We start from the raw sequence: 21,956 nt of genomic DNA, 5'->3' as shown, positions 1-21,956 counted from the left end.
GTCGATCCCCGATCTAGGTAAAGAGCCAATGAAATTGGCTCTTTACCACGTGACCGGCTGTGTCCAATCACAGCCGGTCACAAATGTCAACAGAGAACACGGTAACTAGCTGTCACCGTGTTCTCCTCCTCACACACTGATCCTGTGTGAGGAAGAGAGTGTGGTAACAGCTAGTTACCGATTACAGTGCACACTAAACACACTGATTGCCCCCCCCCCCAATAAAGAGTACCTGTCACTAGCCCATCAAAGTACCCGAGTACCTGTCATCAGCCCATCAGGTACTCTGATGACAGGTACTCGGGTACTCTGATGGGCTGGTGACAGGTATTCGGGTACTCTGATGGGCTGGTGACAGGTATTCAGGTACTCTGATGACGGGTACTCTGATGACAGGTACTCGGGTACTCTGATGACAGGTACTCGGGTACTCTGATGACAGGTACGCAGGTACTCTGATGACAGGTACGCAGGTACTCTGATGACAGGTACTCGGGTACTCTGATGACAGGTACTCGGGTACTCTGATGACGGGTACTCGGGTACTCTGATGACAGGTACTCGGGTACTCTGATGACAGGTACTCGGGTACTCTGATGACAGGTATTCGGGTACTCTGATGACGGATACTCAGGTACTCTGATGACAGGTACTCGGGTACTTTGAGTACCTGTCAACGAAGTACCCGTCATCAGAGTACCTGAGTACCTGTCACCTACCCATCAGAGTATCCGAGTACCTGTCACCTACCCATCAGAGTACCCGAGTACCTTCCACCTGCTCATCAGAGTACCTGACCCCTGAAGTACCCGAGTACTTGCCGCCTGCTCATCAGTACCCATCACTACTCATCAGTACTCATCAGTACCTATCACGTATCAGTACTGATCATCAGTACCCATCAGTACAGTATCACCTATCAGTATCAGTACTACTCATCAGTACTTATCACCTGCCTGTCACCTGCCCATCAGAGTACCCGAATACCTGTCACCTGCCTATCAGAGTACCCGAGTACCTGCCACCTGCTCATCAGTACCAGAGTACCTGTCACCTGCCTGTCACCTGCCCAACAAAGTACCCGAGTACCTGTCACCCTTCATACAGCCACCATGTCCAAGTCCAAAAAGGTTTATATACGTCCTCCGTTTAAACCTAAATACCGGTGTTATGGCAGCAGATAGCTGCCATAACCCTGGTATTTTTTTAAACGGTGGACGGTTGGATTTCCGATAAGGGTGGTCCCAGCGGTGGATTCGCCGTGGGATCACCCTTCCGGGATGGCGGAAGAGGTGCCCCCCCCCCCTCCCGCCGCGTCCGGTCCTTTTCCCCGCTTACCGGACCCGCCAGCAGCGGGGAAAACGATCCGGTCCCGGATCCTCACAGACAGTATGTCGAGTGAGGGCAAGCTTGCCCTCACTTGACTCTATGGTCTTGGAGGACCGGAGCTACGGAAAATGTTGTTGCCTAGCAACCGGTTTAAAGGTCCTTTTTTTTTTTTTTTTCATTTTATATAATATTTTTTTTTTTTTTTTCTATCTTTTAGTGTACTTGTGAGATCTGAGGACTTTTTGACCCCAGATCTCACAAAAAAGAGGTCCTGTCGTGCCTTTTTCTATTACAAGTAATGTTTACATTTCTTGTAATAGAAATAAAAATGATCCATTTTTTTTTTTTTTTTGTTAAACGGTGTAAAAATAAAAAATAATAAATAAAATAAATAGTAAAAAAAAAATAAAAAAAAATTAAAGCGCCCTGTCCCCGTTAGCTCGCGCGCAGAAGCGACGCATACGGAAACCCCGCCCACATATGTAAACAGTGTTCAAACCACACATGTGAGGTATCGCCGCGATCGTTAGAGCAAGGGGAATAATTTGAGCCCTAGACCTCCTCTGTAACTCAAAGATGGCAACCTGTAGAAATTTTTAAATTGTCGCCTATGGGGATTTTTAAGTACCAAAGTTTGTTGCCATTCCGTGAGCGTGCGCAATTTTGAAACATGACATGTTGGGTATCTATTTACTCGGCGTAACATTATCTTTCACATTATGGAAAAAAATTTGGCTAACTTTACTGGTTTCTTATTTTTTAATTAAAAAAAGTGAATTTTTTCCAAAAAAATTGCGTTTGGAAGACCGCTGCGCAAATACGGTGTGATAAAAAATATTGCAATAATCTCCATTTTAATCTCTAGGGTCTCTGCTAAAAAAAAAATATATAATGTTTGGGGGTTCTAAGCAGTCTTCTAGCAAAACAACTGATTTTAGCTTGTAAACACCAAATGTCAAAAATAGGCCTAGGCAAGTGGCTAGGATGCATGATGATGCTCCTTGGATGTTGGGCCCCTCTATATGGCTAGGCTGTGAAAAAGTCTCACACATGTGGTATTGCCATACTCAGGAGGAGTGGCAGAATGTATTTTGGGGTGTCATTTTTGCTGTGTACATGCTATGTGTTAGGAATATCCTATAAATTGACAACTTTGTGTAAAAAAAAAAAGTTTTCATTTTTTTCCCACATTTTCCAAAAACCTGTGGAAAAAAATGATATGTTCAAACGACCCATAATGCCTCATAGAATATACGTTGGAGTGTTTGCTTTCCAAAATGGGGTCATTTTGTGGACTTTTCCATTGTATTGGTGCTCTAGGGCCTTGAAAAGTGTGATAGGTAGTAAGAAAGTTTTATGTGTATTTATGCTCCTAGAACGCCTGAAGGTGCTTCTTGGACGTGGAGTCTCTTTTTGTGGCCATGCTGTGTAAAAGTCTCACACATGTGGTATCGCCATACTCGGAAGGAGTAGCAGAATGTATTTTTGGGTGTAATTTTTGCTGTGTACATGCTATGTGTTAGAAATAGCTTATAAATTGACAACTTTGTGGGAAAAAAAAGAAAAAAAAAATTTTTTTCTTCATTTTCCCAAGAATTGTGGGAAAAAAATTACAACTTCAAAAAACCCACCATGCCTCTTACTAAATACCTTGGACTGTCTACTTTACAAAAAGGGGTAATTTGGGCGGTATTTGTACTGTCCTGACATTTCAGGGCCTCAAGAAAGGAAATAGGCAGTCAGTACATCTGGTGTGATCAATTTTCAGTAATTGGTACCATAGCTTCTAGACTCAATAACTTTCACACAGACTAAATAATATACACTATTTAGGGTTAATTTTACCAGAGACATGTAGCAGTATACATTTTGGCCCAAATGTATGAAGAAAAATTAATTTTTTGCAAAATTTTATAATTGAAACTAAAAAAAAGTGTTTTTTTTTTCAAAATTTTTGCTCTTTTTTTGCATATATCACAAAAAAACCCCAGTTGTGATCAAATACCACCAAAAGAAAGCTCTATTTGTGTGAAAAAAATGATAAAAATTTTATTTGGTTACAGTGTAGCATGACTGAGCAATTTGTACAGTTTAGGTGGGTGATGCGCTTCAGAAGTGAATATAAAGAAAAAATATAATAAATGTAGAAACTGGCGTGATAAAAAGTGTTCTAGTGATAAAAAGTGTTGGTGTTGATTAATAAAAGGTGATCCAATACTTCATTTATATCTCATATATATATAACAATACAAGTAAACTATTCAGTTGTCTTCAATACAATAAAGTGCTGAGTGTTTATACTTTCCTAAAAAGTATCAAATAAATAAACCGTAGACAAGATAAAAATGAAAATACTTCAAAAAGAGATACAAAGTGCTGTGTGCTCATTTGCTTAAATCAAGAAATAAATAAATAAATAAAGTGCTGTGTTTATAGTGTCCATATATATAAAGATCCAAAATCAGATGTCATTCCCTTCGATATCATTAAATAAAACAAGGTGCTCTCATGCAAAGTATGGGTGTTGTGACTTTTTGCCTCCACCAGGTGTCACATCTAGGTGCTCTATCTTCTCACCTTAATAAGGTGTATATTGCGCCTGTATACAAGCTTAGCCTCCGAATATCATATGGGCTTTATTAATTCCGATATCTTCCTCCACTTCCAAGTGTTTCCTGTCCTGTCCTGTTTAGTATTTAGGGGTGCATACACTTTCCATCCATATCGTGGCCTCGGGCTCAGTAAAAACATAGGGCAATCATGGTGCAGTATGTCAAATAAGATATTTTATTAAAAAGCGTAGTTGCACTTACAATTTGTAGATCATTTCAATGCGGGTAAAATCTCAATGCAGCGTGGGGAGCGTTATCGCTCCGATCTCTAACGTCACTTCCGGTAGTCTGGCGGCTCCTCCTACGCGTTACGTCACGTCACGTGACTTCCTCAGGGAGTCTCCCACTCCCTGAGGAAGTCACGTGACGTGACGTAACGCGTAGGAGGAGCCGCCAGACTACCGGAAGTGACGTTAGAGATCGGAGCGATAACGCTCCCCACGCTGCATTGAGATTTTACCCGCATTGAAATGATCTACAAATTGTAAGTGCAACTACGCTTTTTAATAAAATATCTTATTTGACATACTGCACCATGATTGCCCTATGTTTTTACTGAGCCCGAGGCCACGATATGGATGGAAAGTGTATGCACCCCTAAATACTAAACAGGACAGGACAGGAAACACTTGGAAGTGGAGGAAGATATCGGAATTAATAAAGCCCATATGATATTCGGAGGCTAAGCTTGTATACAGGCGCAATATACACCTTATTAAGGTGAGAAGATAGAGCACCTAGATGTGACACCTGGTGGAGGCAAAAAGTCACAACACCCATACTTTGCATGAGAGCACCTTGTTTTATTTAATGATATCGAAGGGAATGACATCTGATTTTGGATCTTTATATATATGGACACTATAAACACAGCACTTTATTTATTTATTTATTTCTTGATTTAAGCAAATGAGCACACAGCACTTTGTATCTCTTTTTGAAGTATTTTCATTTTTATCTTGTCTACGGTTTATTTATTTGATACTTTTTAGGAAAGTATAAACACTCAGCACTTTATTGTATTGAAGACAACTGAATAGTTTACTTGTATTGTTATATATATATGAGATATAAATGAAGTATTGGATCACCTTTTATTAATCAACACCAACACTTTTTATCACTAGAACACTTTTTATCACGCCAGTTTCTACATTTATTATATTTTTTCTTTATATTCACTTCTGAAGCGCATCACCCACCTAAACTGTACACATTGTATTAACTGGTTCCTGGTACCAGTACTGTGGTGCAGCAGTAAGAAGGGAAAAATATATATCCTCAGATAGCGCAGGAACCACCCATACATATAAGATGACTGAGCAATTGTCATTCAAAGTGTGAGAGTGCTGAAAGCTGAAAATTGGTCTGGGCAGGAAGGGTGTCTAACTGCTCTGTATGGAAGCGGTTAAGGAAGCAGCAGGCTAGACTCATGCCTATTGTTTAGTGGCAGCTCTCAAGTTAGATCCTGATCCTCGATGACAATGGAAATTAGGGTAACAACTCTCCCTTTAACGATCAATGTAAGGGGACACTTCTTCTACTAACCACCAATGGAAGGGGACACCTCTCCCACTGACTACCAATGGAAGGAAAAACCCTCTCCCACTGACCACCAATGGAAGGGGACACCTCTCTCACTGACTACCAATGGAAGGGAAAACCCTCTCCCACTGACCACCAATGGAAGGGGACACCTCTCTCACTGACTACCAATGGAAGGGAAAACCCTCTCCCACTGATCACCAATGGAAGGGGACACCTTTTCCACTGACTACCAAAGGAAGGGGACACCTCTCCCACTGACTACCAATGGAAGGAAGAACCCTCTCCCACTGACGAGCAATGGAAGGGGACACCTCTTCCACTGACTACCAAAGGAAGGGGACAACTCTTCCACTGACCACCAATGGAAGGGGACACATCTCCCACTGACCACCAATGGAAGCAGACACCTCTCCCACTGACAACCAATGGAAGGGGACACCTCTTCCACTGACTACCAAAGGAAGGGGACACCTCTTCCGCTGACCACCAATGGAAGGGGACACGTCTCCCACTAACCACCAATGGAAGCGGACACCTCTCCCACCCTCTCCCACTGACGACCAATGGAAGGGGACACGTCTCCCACTAACCACCAATGGAAGCGGACACCTCTCCCACTGACCACCAGTGGAAGGGGACACCTTTCCCACTGACCAAAAATGGATGGGGACATCTCTCCCACTGACCACAAGTGGAAGGGGACAACTACCCCACTGATCACCAAGAGAAGGGGACACATCTCCCACTGACCACCAATGGAAGACACCTCTCCCACTCACTACCAATTAAAGGGGGAAAAACCCTCCCACTGACAACCAATGGAATGGAACACCTCTCCCACTGACTACCAATGGAATGGAACACCTTTCCTACCGACCAACAGTTTAAGGGGACCCCTCTTCCACTGACCACTAATGTAAAGGGTCACCTCAATTTTGTTTTCTGGCCATTAATATACTTTTTTCACGTTATTATTACCACTGTTCATTAGCAGGTGATCCCTGTAAAACAACTGAGAAATGATGAACTAGTGTACCATAAACTTGTTCTCTGTATCTTCCTCTATACCTCTGATGTACACCACAGTGTATTCCCTAGAGGTACAGGAGGCCATCACCAATGATAGCTCCCACAAAGTCTGAAAAGTAGTTGGTGGTGGTGTAGAATGAGCCAACTGTCTCCAGGTAATCCAGGAACATGATAAGAAGAATAATGACACAGAATATGAACACTCACAGCCTTTCCAGTTCCTTCATGTCATCAAAAGCTCCACGTTCCACGCTAATAATCTGATTCTCCATCAGCTGCCTGGGAACAAAATAGAAAACATCTGTAAGTCCCACTGCAACAACATACACGTCAATGCAATGCTTTAATGATAAAATATGTCATGGCTGACTTCTCCTTCTAAACATATTAGTTCCCTGACTGTCATGGCAGACCTTTCCCTCTAATCATGCTAGTTCCTTGACTGTCATAGCTGACCTCTCCCTTTTATCATGATAGTTCTCCAACTGTCAAGGCTGACCTCTCCCTCAAACCATGCTAGTTCCCCAACTGTCACGGCTAACCTCTCCCTCTAACCATGCTAGTTCCCCAACTGTTATGGATGACCTGTCCCTTTGAAAATGCTAGTTGGCTGACCTCTCCCTTTAATTATGCTAGTTCCCTGACTGTTATGGTTGACCTCTCCCTCTAAACAGGACAGTACCCAAACTGTCATGGCTGACTTCTCCTTCTAAACACGCTAGTTTCCCGACTGTCATGGCTGATGTCTCCCTCTAAACATGCTAGTTCACTGACTGTCACGACTGACTTCTTCCTATAAACATGCTAACTCACCAACTGTCATGACATACCTCTTCATCTAAACATGCTAGTTCCCCAACTGTAATGGCTGACCTCTCCTTCTAAACATGCTAGTTCCCCGACAGTCAAGGCTCACCTCTCCCTCCTATCATGCTAGTTTTCCCAACTGTCATGGCTGATCTCTTCATCTAAACATGCTAGTTCCCTGACTGTCAAGGCTGACCTCTTCATCTAAAAATGCTAGTTCCCTGACTGTCACGGCTGGCCTCTCCTTCTAAACATACTAGTTCCCTGACTGTAATGGCTAACCTCTCCCTCTAAACATGCTAGTTCCCCAACTGTTATGGATGACCTGTCCCTTTGAACAAGCTAGTTGCCTGACTGTCATGGCTGATCTCTCCCTTTAATTATGCTAGCTCCCTGACTGTCATGGCTGACCTCTCCTTCTAATCATGCTAGTTCCCTGACTGTTATGGTTGACCTCTCCTTCTAAACATGACAGTTCCCAAACAGTTATGGCTGATGTCTCCCTTTAAACATGCTAGTTCCCTGACTGTCGCGACTGACTTCTTCCTCTAAACATGCCAGCTCCCCAACTGTCATGACATACCTCTTCCTCTAAACATGCTACTTCCCCGACTGCCATGGCTTACCGCTCCCTCCTATCATGCTAGTTCCCTGACTGACAAGGCTGACCTCTCCTTCTAAACATACTAGTTCCCTGACTGTCATGGCTGACCTCTCCTTCTAAACATACTAGTTCCCTGACTGTCATGGCTGACCTCTCCCTCTTATCATTCTAGTTCCCTGACTGTCATGGCTGACCTCTTCCTCTAATAATGCTAGTTCCCTGACTGTCATGGCTGACCTCTTCCTCTAATAATGCTAGTTCCCTGACTGTCATGGCTGACCTCTTCCTCTAATAATGCTAGTTCCCTAGCAGTCATGGCTGACCTCTCGCTGTTATCATCATAGTTCCCCAACTGTCATGGCTGACCTCTCCCTCTTATCATTCTAGTTCCCTGACTGTCATGGCTGACCTCTCCTTCTAAACATACTAGTTCCCTGACTGTCATGGCTGACCTCTCCTTCTAAACATACTAGTTCCCTGACTGTCATGGCTGACCTCTCCCTCTTATCATTCTAGTTCCCTGACTGTCATGGCTGACCTCTTCCTTTAATAATGCTAGTTCCCTGACTGTCATGGCTGACCTCTTCCTCTAATAATGCTAGTTCCCTGACTGTCATGGCTGACCTCTTCCTCTAATAATGCTAGTTCCCTGACTGTCATGGCTGACCTCTTCCTCTAATAATGCTAGTTCCCTGACTGTCATGGCTGACCTCTTCCTCTAATAATGCTAGTTCCCTAGCAGTCATGGCTGACCTCTCGCTGTTATCATCATAGCTCCCCAACTGTCATGGCTGACCTCTCCCTCTAACCAAGCTAGTTCCCTGACTATCATTGGCTTCAAAATTAATAAATATGTGAAGTCAATGGGCTTCAAGAAAACACTTTTTGACACATTTTTCATGTATTTTAATGTGTTTGCAGCCCCTGGTAACAAGTCCAGATTTTTTGGGTCAACATAAAAAAGAAAAAAAGAAATGGTGCATGGAAACTCATTAAAAATAATGTCACAGTCCTGCTAATAATCGCAGATCGCCGCCATTACTTAGTAAAAATAAATAAATAAATAAAAATGACATAAATCTCTCCCCTAGTTTGTAGACACGATAACTTTTGATAATAGAAAATAGTGAATATATTGCGCTCAACACATTGGTGTCTCAATAAAGTGTGCTTGTGCAAATAAATAAATATAAAATTCTAAAAGTGCTTAATATCAATAAAAAAGTCTAGTGGTTAGCAGCAACATTTTTTGATAGAAGCATAGATTTGATAGGAGTGATTGCAAAGCCTCTACCTCCACACTTTCACCCAGTGCTCTTACAAGGTACTTCTTACCAGAAATATATGACCCCCTTGATTATAGGGGGTCACACAGACACAATGATCCACTTATTAAACCGATCCTCCGCTTCAAATTCCCTCACCAGCAGGGATATGCATTCAGACCAGATATAAGATCCCAATACAGGACATGTAGGAAAGCAACAAGAAAGCTCTCATGGTGCAGTAAATCGATACAATCGAGCATTTATTGAAAGTAATGCACTTACTACAATCCAAATGTAAAATCGCTTTGTACAGTCATGGATAAATCACGGTAGCTGGATGAATGAACGCCGCTCCACGCCTGCGTTCCACCAACCCGGAAGTCTACGGTTTCACGCTCCCGACGCACGTTTCGTCAGTCCGTGCTGACGTCATCAGGGGATCATCTGATATATATATGTTTATAGCACAAAAAATAAAAATTGCAGAGGTGATCAAATACCACCAAAAGAAAGTTCTATTTGTGGGGAGAAAAGGACATCAGTTTTATTTGGGTACAGCATCGCACAACCGCGCAATTGTCCGTTAAAGTAACGCAGTGCTGAATCGCAAAAACTGGCCTGGTCATTAAGGGGGGTCCAGAAGTGGTTAAAGAAAGCGATTTGATGATTTCTGTTTCACATCCAATCATTTAAGTGCTCTGTGCTTTATTTTCAGAGTACATTAAGACATTAAACTGCGCAAATTTCAATACAAAATGAAAAAATGGGGGCATTGTAAAACTTTTGACCTGTAGTGTACATTGATAACACCATTAAAAGCCGCATCATGAAAACTGAGCTGCAAGAGGATCAACTCAAAGAAGATGTCTCCATGGATCCAGTCATTGGATTTCGGTAACCAAACTACTTATAGCTAAAACTTTAAAATGTTCCTTTTATGGAAATACTAACCCCACGCTATAAATATAAAAATGTTCACAATGTGTCAAATGTCTGAATCGTTAATTGCTAATGAATGTCCCAGCGGTAGAAAGACGCGACTTGTTATTTACCATCCGTGGTGACAAAACAATTCTCAGAACATTTGTGTTACTTTTTCAATTTCTGGGAAGTACAATGTTCCGCTTCATGGGGGGGGGGGGGGGGGGGTTGATTAATTTACAGGCTATTGTTTTATCAGCATGCAAATGCATAACAGACAGCGAGTCTATTAGAAGGAAATTGGTGCCATTGCCCATTAAAGGGAAGCTTCACAATGCATTCATAAAAAGTGACCACATTATCACATCCACAATACAGAATATCATAAACGGTTATGGCCCGTTACACACTGAGGGCAGCCTGTCAAAGTCTATGGTAGGCTGTGATTGGACAGGCGCTGAACACTACCAGGAACACCTGTAGGCAGGGGCAGTCTACTTTGTCCCCTGCAGGTGGCGCTATTTTGCAGCAGCACTGCAGCAAGAGAGGAAGTCATAGAAGTCCTTAATGGCAGTGGTCTCCCAACTGAGGCCCGGGGGCTGGATGCGCCCCTGTCTAGCCCTTGAGGCAATTTTTTTCCCACTGCAATGATGGGGCACTATTCCTCCCACTGATACCAATAATGGGGCACTATTCCTCTCACTGATACCAATATAGGGGCACTATTCTTCCCACTGACACCAATAATGGGGCACTATTCCTTCCACTAACACCAATAATGGGGCACAATTCCTCACACTGATACCAATCACGGGGCACTATTCTTCCCACTGACACCAATAATGGGGCACTATTCCTTCCACTGATACCAATATAGGGGCACTATTCCTCCCACTGATACCAATGATGGGGCACTATTCCTTCCACTGACACCAATGGTGGAGCACTATTCTTCCCACTGACACCCATAATGGGACACTATTCCTCCCACTGGTACCCATAATGGGACACTATTCCTCCCATTGACACCAAGATGGGGTACTATTCCTCCCTTTGACAGCAATGATGGGGCACTATTCCTCCCACTAACACCCATAATGGGATACTATTCCTCCCACTGACACCCATAATGGGACACTATTCCTCCCACTGACACCAATGATGGGACACTATTCCTCCCACTGATACCAATGATAGGGTACTATTCCTCCCATTGACAGAAATGATGGGCATTATTCCTCCCACTAACACCTATGATGGGGCACTATTCCTCCAACTAACACCCACTATGGGGCACTATTCCTCTCACTGACACCAATGATGGTGCACTATTCCTCTCACTGACACCAATGATGGGGCACTATTCCTCCCACTGACACCAATGATAGGGCACTATTCCTCCCACTGATACCAATGATGGGGCATTATTCCTCTCACTGACACCAATGATAGGGCACTATTCCTCTCACTGACACCAATGATGGGGCATTATTCATTCAACTGACACCAATGATGGGACACTATTCCTCCCATTGACACCAAGATAAAATAAATTGTATTGGGTCACTAGTATGCTGTAATGAATAGTCACCAGGAAACTAAAATTATGGTAAGAATTTGACACAATTTTACGGTTTCCTGGTGCTTACATGGCAGCATATGGAATGTAGCTTGGTCACCATTAGGCACCAGGAAAGGAAATTATGGTAAGTAATTGATTCAATTTTCTGGCTTCTTGATGCCTACATGCCAGCATACGGAATGTTAGTGGGTCACTTGTATGCTGCCATGGATAGGAACCAAGAAAGGAAAATTACAGTAAATATTTGATACAACTTTCCGTTTTCGTGGTGCCTACATGGCAGCATACAGGGTAACTAGTATGCTGCTATGGATAGGCACCAGGAAAGGAAAATGATGGTAAGTATTTGATAAAATTTTACGGTTTCCTGGTGCTTACATGGCAGCATAGGGAATGTAGCTTGGTCACCAGCACAGTATACAATTGTAAGATTTGTTGGTGCCTTTCCGCAGCTGTATATAGAATTCTTCCAGGTCACTAGTATGCTGCCATGGATAGGCACCAGGAAAGGAAAATTATGGTAAGTAATTGATACAATTTTCTTGCTTCTTGGTGCCTATGTGGCAGCATATGGGATGTATGCTGCCATGGATAGGAAAGAAATGAAAATTACAATAAATATTTGATGCAATTTTCTATTTCGTGGTGTCTACATGGCAGCATACAGGGTAACTAGTATGCTGCCATGGATAGGCACCAGGAAATGAAAATTATGGTAAGAATTTAAAACTATTTTTGTTGCTTGTCACTTGTATGCTGCCATGGATAGGAACCAAGAAAGGAAAATTACAGTAAACATTTGATACAATTTTCCGTTTTCGTGGTGCTTACATGGCAGCATACAGGGTAATTAGTATGCTGCCATGTATAGGCACCAGAAAATGAAAACTATGGTAAGAATTTAAAACAATTTTATGGTTTCCTGGTGCTTACATGGCAGCATATGGAATGTAGATTGGTCACCAGTATGCTGCCATGGATAAACTCCAGGAAAGGAAGATTACTGTATCTATATGATACATTTGTAAGATTTATTGGTGCCTTTCCGTGGCAGTATACCGAATGCTTCCAGGTCACTAGTATGCTACCATGGATAGGCACCAGGAAAGGAAAATTATGGTAAGTAATTGATACAATTTTCTGGCTTCTTGGTGCCTACGTGGCAGCATACGGAATGTTAGTGGGTCACTTGTATGCTGCCATGGATAGGATCCAAGAAAGGAAAATTACAGTAAATATTTGATACAATTTTCAGTTTTTGTGGTGTCTACATGGAAGCATACAGGGTAACCAGTATGCTGCCATGTATAGGCACCAGGAAATGAAAATTATGTTAAGAATTTAAAACAATTTTACGGTTTCTTGGTGCTTACCTGGCAGCATATGGAATGTAGCTTGGTCACCAGTATGCTGCCATGGATAGACTCCAGGAAAAGATTACTGTAGCTATATGATACAATTGTAAAATTTGTTGGTGCCTTTCCATGGCTGTATACCGAATGCTTCCAGATCACTTGTATGCTGCCATTGATAGGCACCAGGAAAGGAAAATTATGGTAAGAATGTAAAACAATTTTACGGTTTCTTGGTGCTTACATGGCAGCATAGGGAATGTTAGTGGGTCACTTGTATGCTGCCATGGATAGGCACCAGAAAAGGAAAATTATGGTAAGTAATTGATACAATTTTTTTGTTTCTTGGTGCCTACGTGGCAGCATACAGAATGTTAGTGGGTCACTTGTATGCTGCCATGGATAGGAACCAGGAAAGGAAAATTACAGTAAATATTTGATACAATTTTCTGTTTTTGTGGTGTCTTCATGGCAGCATACAGGGTAACCAGTATGCTGCCATGGATAGGCACCAGGAAACGAAAATTATGGTAAGAATTTAAAACAATTTTACGGTTTCTTGGTGCTTACATGGCAGCATAGGGAATGTTAGTGGGTCACTTATATGCTGCCATGGATAGGCACAGGGAAATGAAAATTATGGTAAGTAATTGATACAATTTTTTTGTTTCTTGGTGCCTACGTGGCAGCATACAGAATGTTAGTGGGTCACTTACATGCTGCCATGGTTAGGAACCAAGAAAGGAAAATTACAGTAAATATTTGATAAAACTTTACGTTTTCGTGGTGTCTACATGGCAGTATACAGGGTAACTAGTATGCTGCTATGGATAGGCACTAGGAAATGAAAATTATGGTAAGAATTTAAAACAATTTTACAGTTTCCTGGTGCTTACATGGCAGCATATGGAATGTAGATTGGTCACCAGTATGCTGCCATGGATAGACTCCAGGAAAAGATTACTGTAGCTATATGATACAATTGTAAGATTTGTTGGTGCCTTTCCATGGCTGTATACCGAATGCTTCCAGGTCACTAGTATGCTGCTATGGATAGGCACCAGGAAAGGAAAATTATGGTAAATATTTGATACAACTTTCCGTTTTCGTGGTGCCTACATGGCAGTATACAGGGTAACCAGTATGCTGCCATGGATAGGCACCAGGAAACGAAAATTATGGTAAGAATTTAAAACAATTTTACGGTTTGCTGGTGCTTACATGGCAGCATAGGGAATGTAGCTTGTTCACCTGTATGCTGCCATGGATAGGCACCAGGAAAGGAAAAATATGGTAAGTGATTGATACAATTTTCTTGCTTCTTGGTGCCTACGTGGCAGTATACAGAATGTTAGTGGGTCACTTGTATGCTGTCATGAATAGGAACCAAGAAAGGAAAATTTCAGTAAATATTTGATAGAACTTTCAGTTTTCGTGGTGCCTACATGGAAGCATACAGGGTAACCAGTATGCTGCCATGGATAGGCACCAGGAAACGAAAATTATGGTAAGTAATTGATACAATTTTCTTGCTTCTTGGTGCCTACGTGGCAGTATACGGGATGTTAGTGGGTCACATGTAGGCTGCCATGGATAGGAACCAAGAAAGGAAAATTACAGTAAATATTTGATACAATTTTCTGTTTTTGTGGTGTCTTCATGGCAGCATACAGGGTAACCAGTATGCTGCCATGGATAGGCACCAGGAAACAAAAATTATGGTAAGAATTTAAAACAATTTTACGGTTTGCTGGTGCTTACATTGCAGGGAATGGAATGTAGCTTGGTCACCAGTATGCTGCCATGGATAGACTCCAGGAAAAGATTACTGTAGCTATATGATAGAATTGTAAGATTTGTTGGTGCCTTTCCATGGCTGTATACAGAATGCTTCCAGGTCACTTGTATGCTGCCATGGATAGGCAACAGGAAAGGAAAATTATGGTAAATATTTGATACAATTTTCTGGTATTCACAAACTTACCAGGTGAAAATAAAAGGAAAAAAAAAAGCCTGAAAGAAGAAAACTATTGAACCCACCATATCTAAAGACTGCTGCAATAAAATATATTTTTGGATTTGGGTTAAGATACTTTATTGATAAGCATCAATGAGCACAGGTACAACCGTATTGGAAATGTACAACAGGCTGGAAAATCTCTGCTGGGAATTAAGTTTTTTGTCCAGCAATGCCAGAATCACCGAGCAAAGCAGTGACCGCGAACAATGACTCGTATCTATCCTCCTTACCATCATTACTGGAAGATTTCATCATCCCCCTGTGTTGGAATCTGCAGTGTAATGAGATTTACTTTCCCAAAATTGGTTTTTCACAGATAGAAATGCTCTTTTTAAAGTTCCTATGAATACATGTAAATCTTTTACAGTATGTATTTATTCCACATTCATTTGTATGCATTACATTTTTCTGTATCAAAGAGGGAAAGGAGACTCACAAGACTCGCAGCTGCTTGAGGCCAGAGAAGTCGTTCTTTATGATACGAGTGATATTGTTACCATTCAGTTCTCTGCAGAAAAGGAAAAAATAAATAAAACTTTTAGCTCAATTTTTTTCACTAACAGACATTGTATTAAAATCACAAAGAATCCACATCAGATAGAAAACATCAGACTATGCGAATTGTAAATCCATGCAGACAGCATGACCTGGGGAAAAAATCAACCTCATTCATAATCATAAAGGAGATGCTTTGTGGGTTAACTCTTTGTCATACATTTTACTTCCTCAGCACAGACATAATGATATATATAACAATATTAATATCATTTGTAATAGGAATATTAATAATAACAATAGTAATAATAATAATATTAATTATAACAGCGCATAAAATAGTCATATTAAAAAAACAATAGAAACAACTATAATAATAACAATAATATTGCACTACATATATTAATGTTATTAATATATTTTATATTATTATTAATATTAATAATTATTTTACATACTGCATGATAATATTATTGCATATTATAATAATAATCATCCTCATCATGACCATCACCATTTTACTTCTTCCTCAGCACAGGCATAATGATACATATAACAATATTAATTAAATATTATTTAAAAACAAAAAAAAATATTATATATATATATATATATATATATATATATATATATATATACACACATACATACATATTAATATAATAATATTGCCCCTACTGACCTCTCCTTAAAGCAGTATTAAACGCAAAACCAAAACCACCATATATTGCGGCTTACCAATCATTAGATGGGGTGGCTGCATTCGTTTTCTTTTTTAGATTTTTTTACCTCTGTTTTCACTTGGTAATCTGACCAGTAACACACCTCCTGTTTTAGTGTGCACCCCCCCCTCCCCCACTCCGGATGAAGGAACATGGGGGGCCCCTTTGGACAGCAGCATTGGCAGTCTGGGGGGGGGAGAAGAGAGTGTTAGGCCCCTTTCACACTAGCGGACCATTCAGATCCGGTCCCTGTCAGTTTTTCGGATCTGATCGGATGCCCCTATGCATCTCTATGGGGCATCGGATGTCTGCTGCCATCCAATCCGATCCATCCTGTCCGTCAAATCTGGACGGATGGAAATCCTATTTTCCATCCGTCTGGCGGATGGGATCGGACAGACGGTCCGTTCTCATCCGATTCCCCCGTAGAGAACAGCGGGGACCCTGACAGCTCCGTCTCTGCACACAGAGCCGGGGCGGAGCTGTCATCCGCCTGCTCAGCGGGGGATCGGCGGATCGATCCCCCGCTGAGCAGATTTAAATACACTAACACATTAAAGCAAAACTCCAGCTCAGACTTTATAAATAGTTACAGCAAACTGTTTTTTTTTTCTCTTTTGGGATAAAGGTTTTACATGAATAAAAAAAAAGCTGATCTCTCTCAGTGGTAAATGGTTTGTCTCAACAATGTTAAATGATGGATTTTCAGAAGAGCTTGATCTTTTGAAAAACAACAGACTTGCTGACTGGATCACTAGATGAGCAAAAAAAAAGAAAGAAAGAAAGCCTTAAAAAAGAAAACTAATGCGGCCATCACATCTAAGAATTGGTAAGCTGCAATATAATAAATGTTTGCTTTTAGGTTTAATGCCGCTTTAACCGGTTGCCGACCACACGCCGTGTATTTACTGCGGCAGTGCGGCTCCCCCAGGCAAACCGACGTAGGGCTACATTAGTCGAGAGCAGGGAGCTAGGCGCCCTTTCGCCCCCAGTCGACGGCGGGGAAGCCGATGCATGGGTCAGGTGGCTCTGATTGTTGCCTGACAGCCGCGATCGTTCTCCGCTGAGAGAGAAGGACGGTCAGCTGTAGTAAACACAGCTGACCGTTCTTCTCCCTGGATTGATCACAGAGCGCCTGTGATCCTTCTATATAGGAACACAGGTCTCTATGGTCATTTCACAAGCCACGCCCCCATACAGCTAGAATTACTCTCCTAGGCTCACATTTAACCCTTTGATCACCCACAGTGTTAACCCCTTCCCTGCCAGTGTCATTAGTACAGTAACAGTGCATATTTTTAGCACTGATTACTGTAGTAATGTCACTGGTCCCCCCCCCCAAAAGTGTCAAAAATGTCAGTTAGGGGTCCGATCTTTCGCCGCAATGTCGCAGTCCCGCTAAAAATCGCAGATCGCCGCCATTACTAGTAAAAACTAAAAAAAAAAACAATAAAAATTACATAACTCTTTCCCGTAGTAAGTGGACGCGATAACTTTTGGGTAAACCAATCAAATTATTGCGATTTTTTTTTAATCAAAACTATGTAGCAGAAAACAAATTGGCCTAAAATGTTAAAAACATTAATTTTTTTTTTTTTTGAGAATGTTATATAGCAGAATGTGAAAAATCGTTTTTTTTTTTTTTTTTTTTCAGAATTGTCGCTATTTTTTTGTTTATAGCACAAAAAATAAAAAAATCGCACAGGTGATCAAATACCACTAAAAGAAAGCTCTATTGTCAGTTAAATTAACGCAGTGCCGAATCGCAAAAAAATGGCCTGGTCATTAAGGGGGCAAATCGTTCCAGTCTTAAATAATATAAAATAAAAATAATTAAAAATTATTGGGTTATTTTTTCAAGATTTTTTCATTTATATTGGGGGGGGGGGGGTAAATCCTTCTGGTCTTAAAGTGGTTAAATAATATAAAATAAAAGTAATTAAAAATTATTGTTTTTTTTTTCAAGATTTTCGCTATTTTTTCATTTACATCGCAAAAAAAAAAAAAAAAAAACTCCCGTGGTGATCAAATACCACCAAAAGAAATCTCTATTTGTGGGGAAAAAAAAGGACATCAATTTTATTTGGGTACAGCGTCGAACGACCGTGCAATTGTCAGTTAAAGTAACGCAGTGCTGAATCGCAAAATATGGCAGACGCTATAACTTTTGCGCAAACCAATCAAAATACGCTTATTGGGATTTTTTTTTATCAAAAATATGTAGCAGAAAACAAATTGGCCTAAAATGTTAAAAAAATTAGATAAATTGTTTTATTTATTTATATATTTATTTATATATATATTGTTATATAGCAGAATGTGAAAAATATTGTTTTTTTTTTCCAGAATTGTCGCTATTTTTTTGTTTATAGCGCAAAAAATAAAAAAATCGCACAGGTGATCAAATACCAACAAAAGAAAGCTCTATTTGTAGGGAAAAAAAAGGACATCAATTTTATTTAGTTACAGCATCGCACGACCGCGCAATTGTCCGTTAAAGTAACGCAGTGCCGAATCGCAAAATATGGCAGACACTATAACTTTTGCTCAAACCAATCAAAATACGCTTATTGGGATTTTTTTTAATCAAAAACATGTAGCGGAAAACAAATTGGCCTGAAATGTTAAAAAAAATTGATTTTTTTTATTTTATTTATTTATATATTTATTTATATATATATTGTTATATAGCAGAATGTGAAAAATATTGTTTTTTTTTTTTTTTTCAGAATTGTCGCTATTTTTTTGTTTATAGCGCAAAAAATAAAAAAAATTGCACAGGTGATCAAATACCACCAAAAGAAAGCTCTATTTTGTGGGTAAAAAAGGACATCAATTTTATTTGGGTACAGCGTCGCACGACCGCGCAATTGTCCGTTAAAGTAACGCAGTGCCGAATCGCAAAATATGGCCTGGTCATTAAGGGGGCAAATCCTTCCGGTCCAGAAGTGGTTAAAATGCTAGTTGTCCGGTTGTCATGCTGATCCTCTTGACTCAATACGTTGGGTCGCTGACCTAAAACAAGCCAATCAGAATTGCCGACCTTTCTCTGACTTTTTTTTTTAATCTGCACCCCATCCAGGTCGGTGTAGCCGGTGGTCAGAAGGAGGTCAGCAATGGAAGCTTCCCAATTCCTATGACGGGTTTAGTCCTGGCTGTGTGCTACCAAGTATGGTTTACAGGGGGGGTTTAATGCAGGGTTGTACACATCAATGTAGAATTTAGGACTGCCGGTACGAGCCAAAAGGCACTTTTTTTTGAGAAGTAAAAAAACATTGATTTCCACTGACAACAGCAGAAAAAAAAAAGAAAAAAAAAAAAGTTTGCAGACAAGCAATTTTTCTTTTTGGCACTGGGTACACGCACGTCCCTTGAAATTTGCCCAAGCCTAATCCAGCACATATTTTTTATTTATTTCTTTTTTTTTCTTCTTTCTTTTTCTCTTTTTTTTTTTTTTTTTTTACTATAGAGCATAAATTTTGATATTGTGATTATTCTTCTTTTTTAGGTCTGTATGACTTGTTGCTTATAAAAAATTTAATAAAAGGAGATTTAAAAAAAAAAAAAAGAACTTATAGTATAATCTTTTTTTATTCGGTCATCGGTTTTAGTTTATAATATAAAAAAAAAAGTGTAACACTTTTAAATTCATCAACTGTTTAAATAAAAATATAAAAAAAAATATAATGATCGCCGCCATTACTAGTAAAAAAAAAAAAATGACATAAATCGTTGCCCTAGTTTGTAGACGTGATAACTTTTGCGCAAACCAATCAAAATACTTATTGGGATTTTTTTTTTTCCCCAATAAGTGTATTTTCCCATATTTTACATGAATAAATAAAAGCTGATAACTGTCAGTGGTAAATGGTTTGTCTCAACAATGTTAAATGATACATTTAGAGAAGAGCTTGTTCTTTTGAAAAACAACAGGCTGGCTGACTGGATCACTAGATGAACAAAAAAAATAAAGAAAGCCTTAAAAAATTATTTTTTTTAATTTTTTTTTTAACAAAAAATATGTAGTAAAATACAAATTGGCCTAAAATTTGGAAAAAATTCGATTTTTAAAGTTTTTTTTTTTTTTTTCACAATAAAAGTTTATTGAAAAGTATATCAAAACATAACATAGGTAAATGTATAAACATTGATAGATGAACATTGAACAAAAGTTCAGAGGGTGGGACTTTATATGAGGCTCTGCCCAATGGGGCTAGATGCCTCCATCCCTGATCATAAAAATATGGGGGGGAATAACGTAATAAAATCAATAAAAAAGATAGATGAACATTGTTTCAATGAACAAGAAGAACAAAGTAAGTTTATCAGCATATCATACAAAGGTACATGTTTATAAACAAGCTAGACATAAGGAGATTGAGGGCAACCAACCCTCTATTCTCAATTCAATCTCGTTTCGAAAATTACCTATTATTTATGAAATAGAGATTTACTTAGTTGTTGTGAAGCTGCAAAAAAAAAAAAAAAAATGCACCAAAGTACCTGAGTTTCTTAAATTCTAGAAGTTTGTTTATTGGGAATGTTATATAGCAGAACGTGAAAAATATATATATATTTTTTTTTCCCAGAATTGTCGCTCTTTTTTGTTTATAGCGCAAAAAATAAAAAATCGAAGAGGTGATCAAATACCACCAAAAGAAAGCTCTATTTGTAGGAAAAAAGGACGTCAAATTTAATTTGGGTACAGCATTGCACGACTGCACAATTGTCATAGTCATAGTCATAAATCATAAATACTCTCTTCAAAGAAACACTGTATCGGGAGACCTCACCGGTTCTCTTGATTGAGGATATGAGATCTTCCATAAGTTCAATACCTTTGCATACCACTGGGGCATGGCAATGGCTTCAGGTCTGCACCAAAGTGTTGGGAGGAATTGATTGGGGTGGAAGGAGAATGTCCTCTTGGGGTGATACAAGGGTAGATATGCAGTCAGTCATAAATACTCTCTTTAAATGAACAATCCCTGCCGGAAGGCCTCCCTGGTTCTCTTGACTGAGGATATGAGATCTTCCATAAATTCAATACCCTTGAATACCACTGGGGCATGGCAGTGGCTTTAGGTCTGCACCAAAATGCTGGAGGAATTGATGGGGTGGAAGGAGAATGTCCTCTTGGGGTGGGGCTGATACAAGGGTAGATATGCAGTCAGTCATAAATACTCTCTTTAAATGAACAATCTCTGCCGGAAGGCTTCCCTGGTTCTCTTGATTGAGGATATGAGATCTTCCATAAGGTTAATATCCTTGCATACCACTGGGGCATGGCAGTGGCTTCGGGTCTGCACCAAAATGCTGGGAGGAATTGATGGGGTGGAAGGAGAATGTCCTCTTGGGATGGGGCTGATACGAGGGTAAATATGCAGTCAGTCATAAATACTCTCTTCAAATGAACAAACTCTGCCGGAAGGACTCCATGGTCCTCTTGATTGAGTATATGAGATCTTCCATAAGGTTTTTATCCTTGCATACCACTGGGGCATGGCAGTGGCTTCGGGTCTGCACCAAAGTGTTGGAAGGAATTGATGGGGTGGAAGGGGTAGTGTCCTGCTGCATGGTGACCAGGGTAGAGCCAAATCGGGTTCATCGCTAGGGAAGCCTCAAAGGTCCTCTTGGGGTGGGGCTGATACAAGGGTAGATATGCAG

General features: G+C 40.2%; 1 protein-coding gene across 1 annotated transcript in view; it reads right to left on the bottom strand.

Moving 5' to 3' along the window:
* Nucleotides 1–21,956, bottom strand: part of SLIT1 (slit guidance ligand 1) — a 546,950-nt gene that overhangs the window by 445,225 nt on the left and 79,769 nt on the right. Inside the window, exons 2-3 of the mRNA XM_082269259.1 lie at nucleotides 15,509–15,580; nucleotides 6,726–6,797 (exon numbers count right to left, since the gene is read on the bottom strand). Coding sequence (XP_082125385.1) covers nucleotides 6,726–6,797; nucleotides 15,509–15,580 — 144 coding nt within the window. The remainder of the gene's footprint in view (nucleotides 1–6,725; nucleotides 6,798–15,508; nucleotides 15,581–21,956) is intronic.

This window comes from Pelophylax lessonae (genome assembly GCF_965119305.1).
Source record: "Pelophylax lessonae genome assembly, chromosome: 9".
Lineage (NCBI taxonomy): Eukaryota > Metazoa > Chordata > Amphibia > Anura > Ranidae > Pelophylax > Pelophylax lessonae.
The sequence above is the reverse complement of the archived record's forward strand: the minus strand, read 5'-3'. Positions and strand labels throughout refer to the sequence as shown.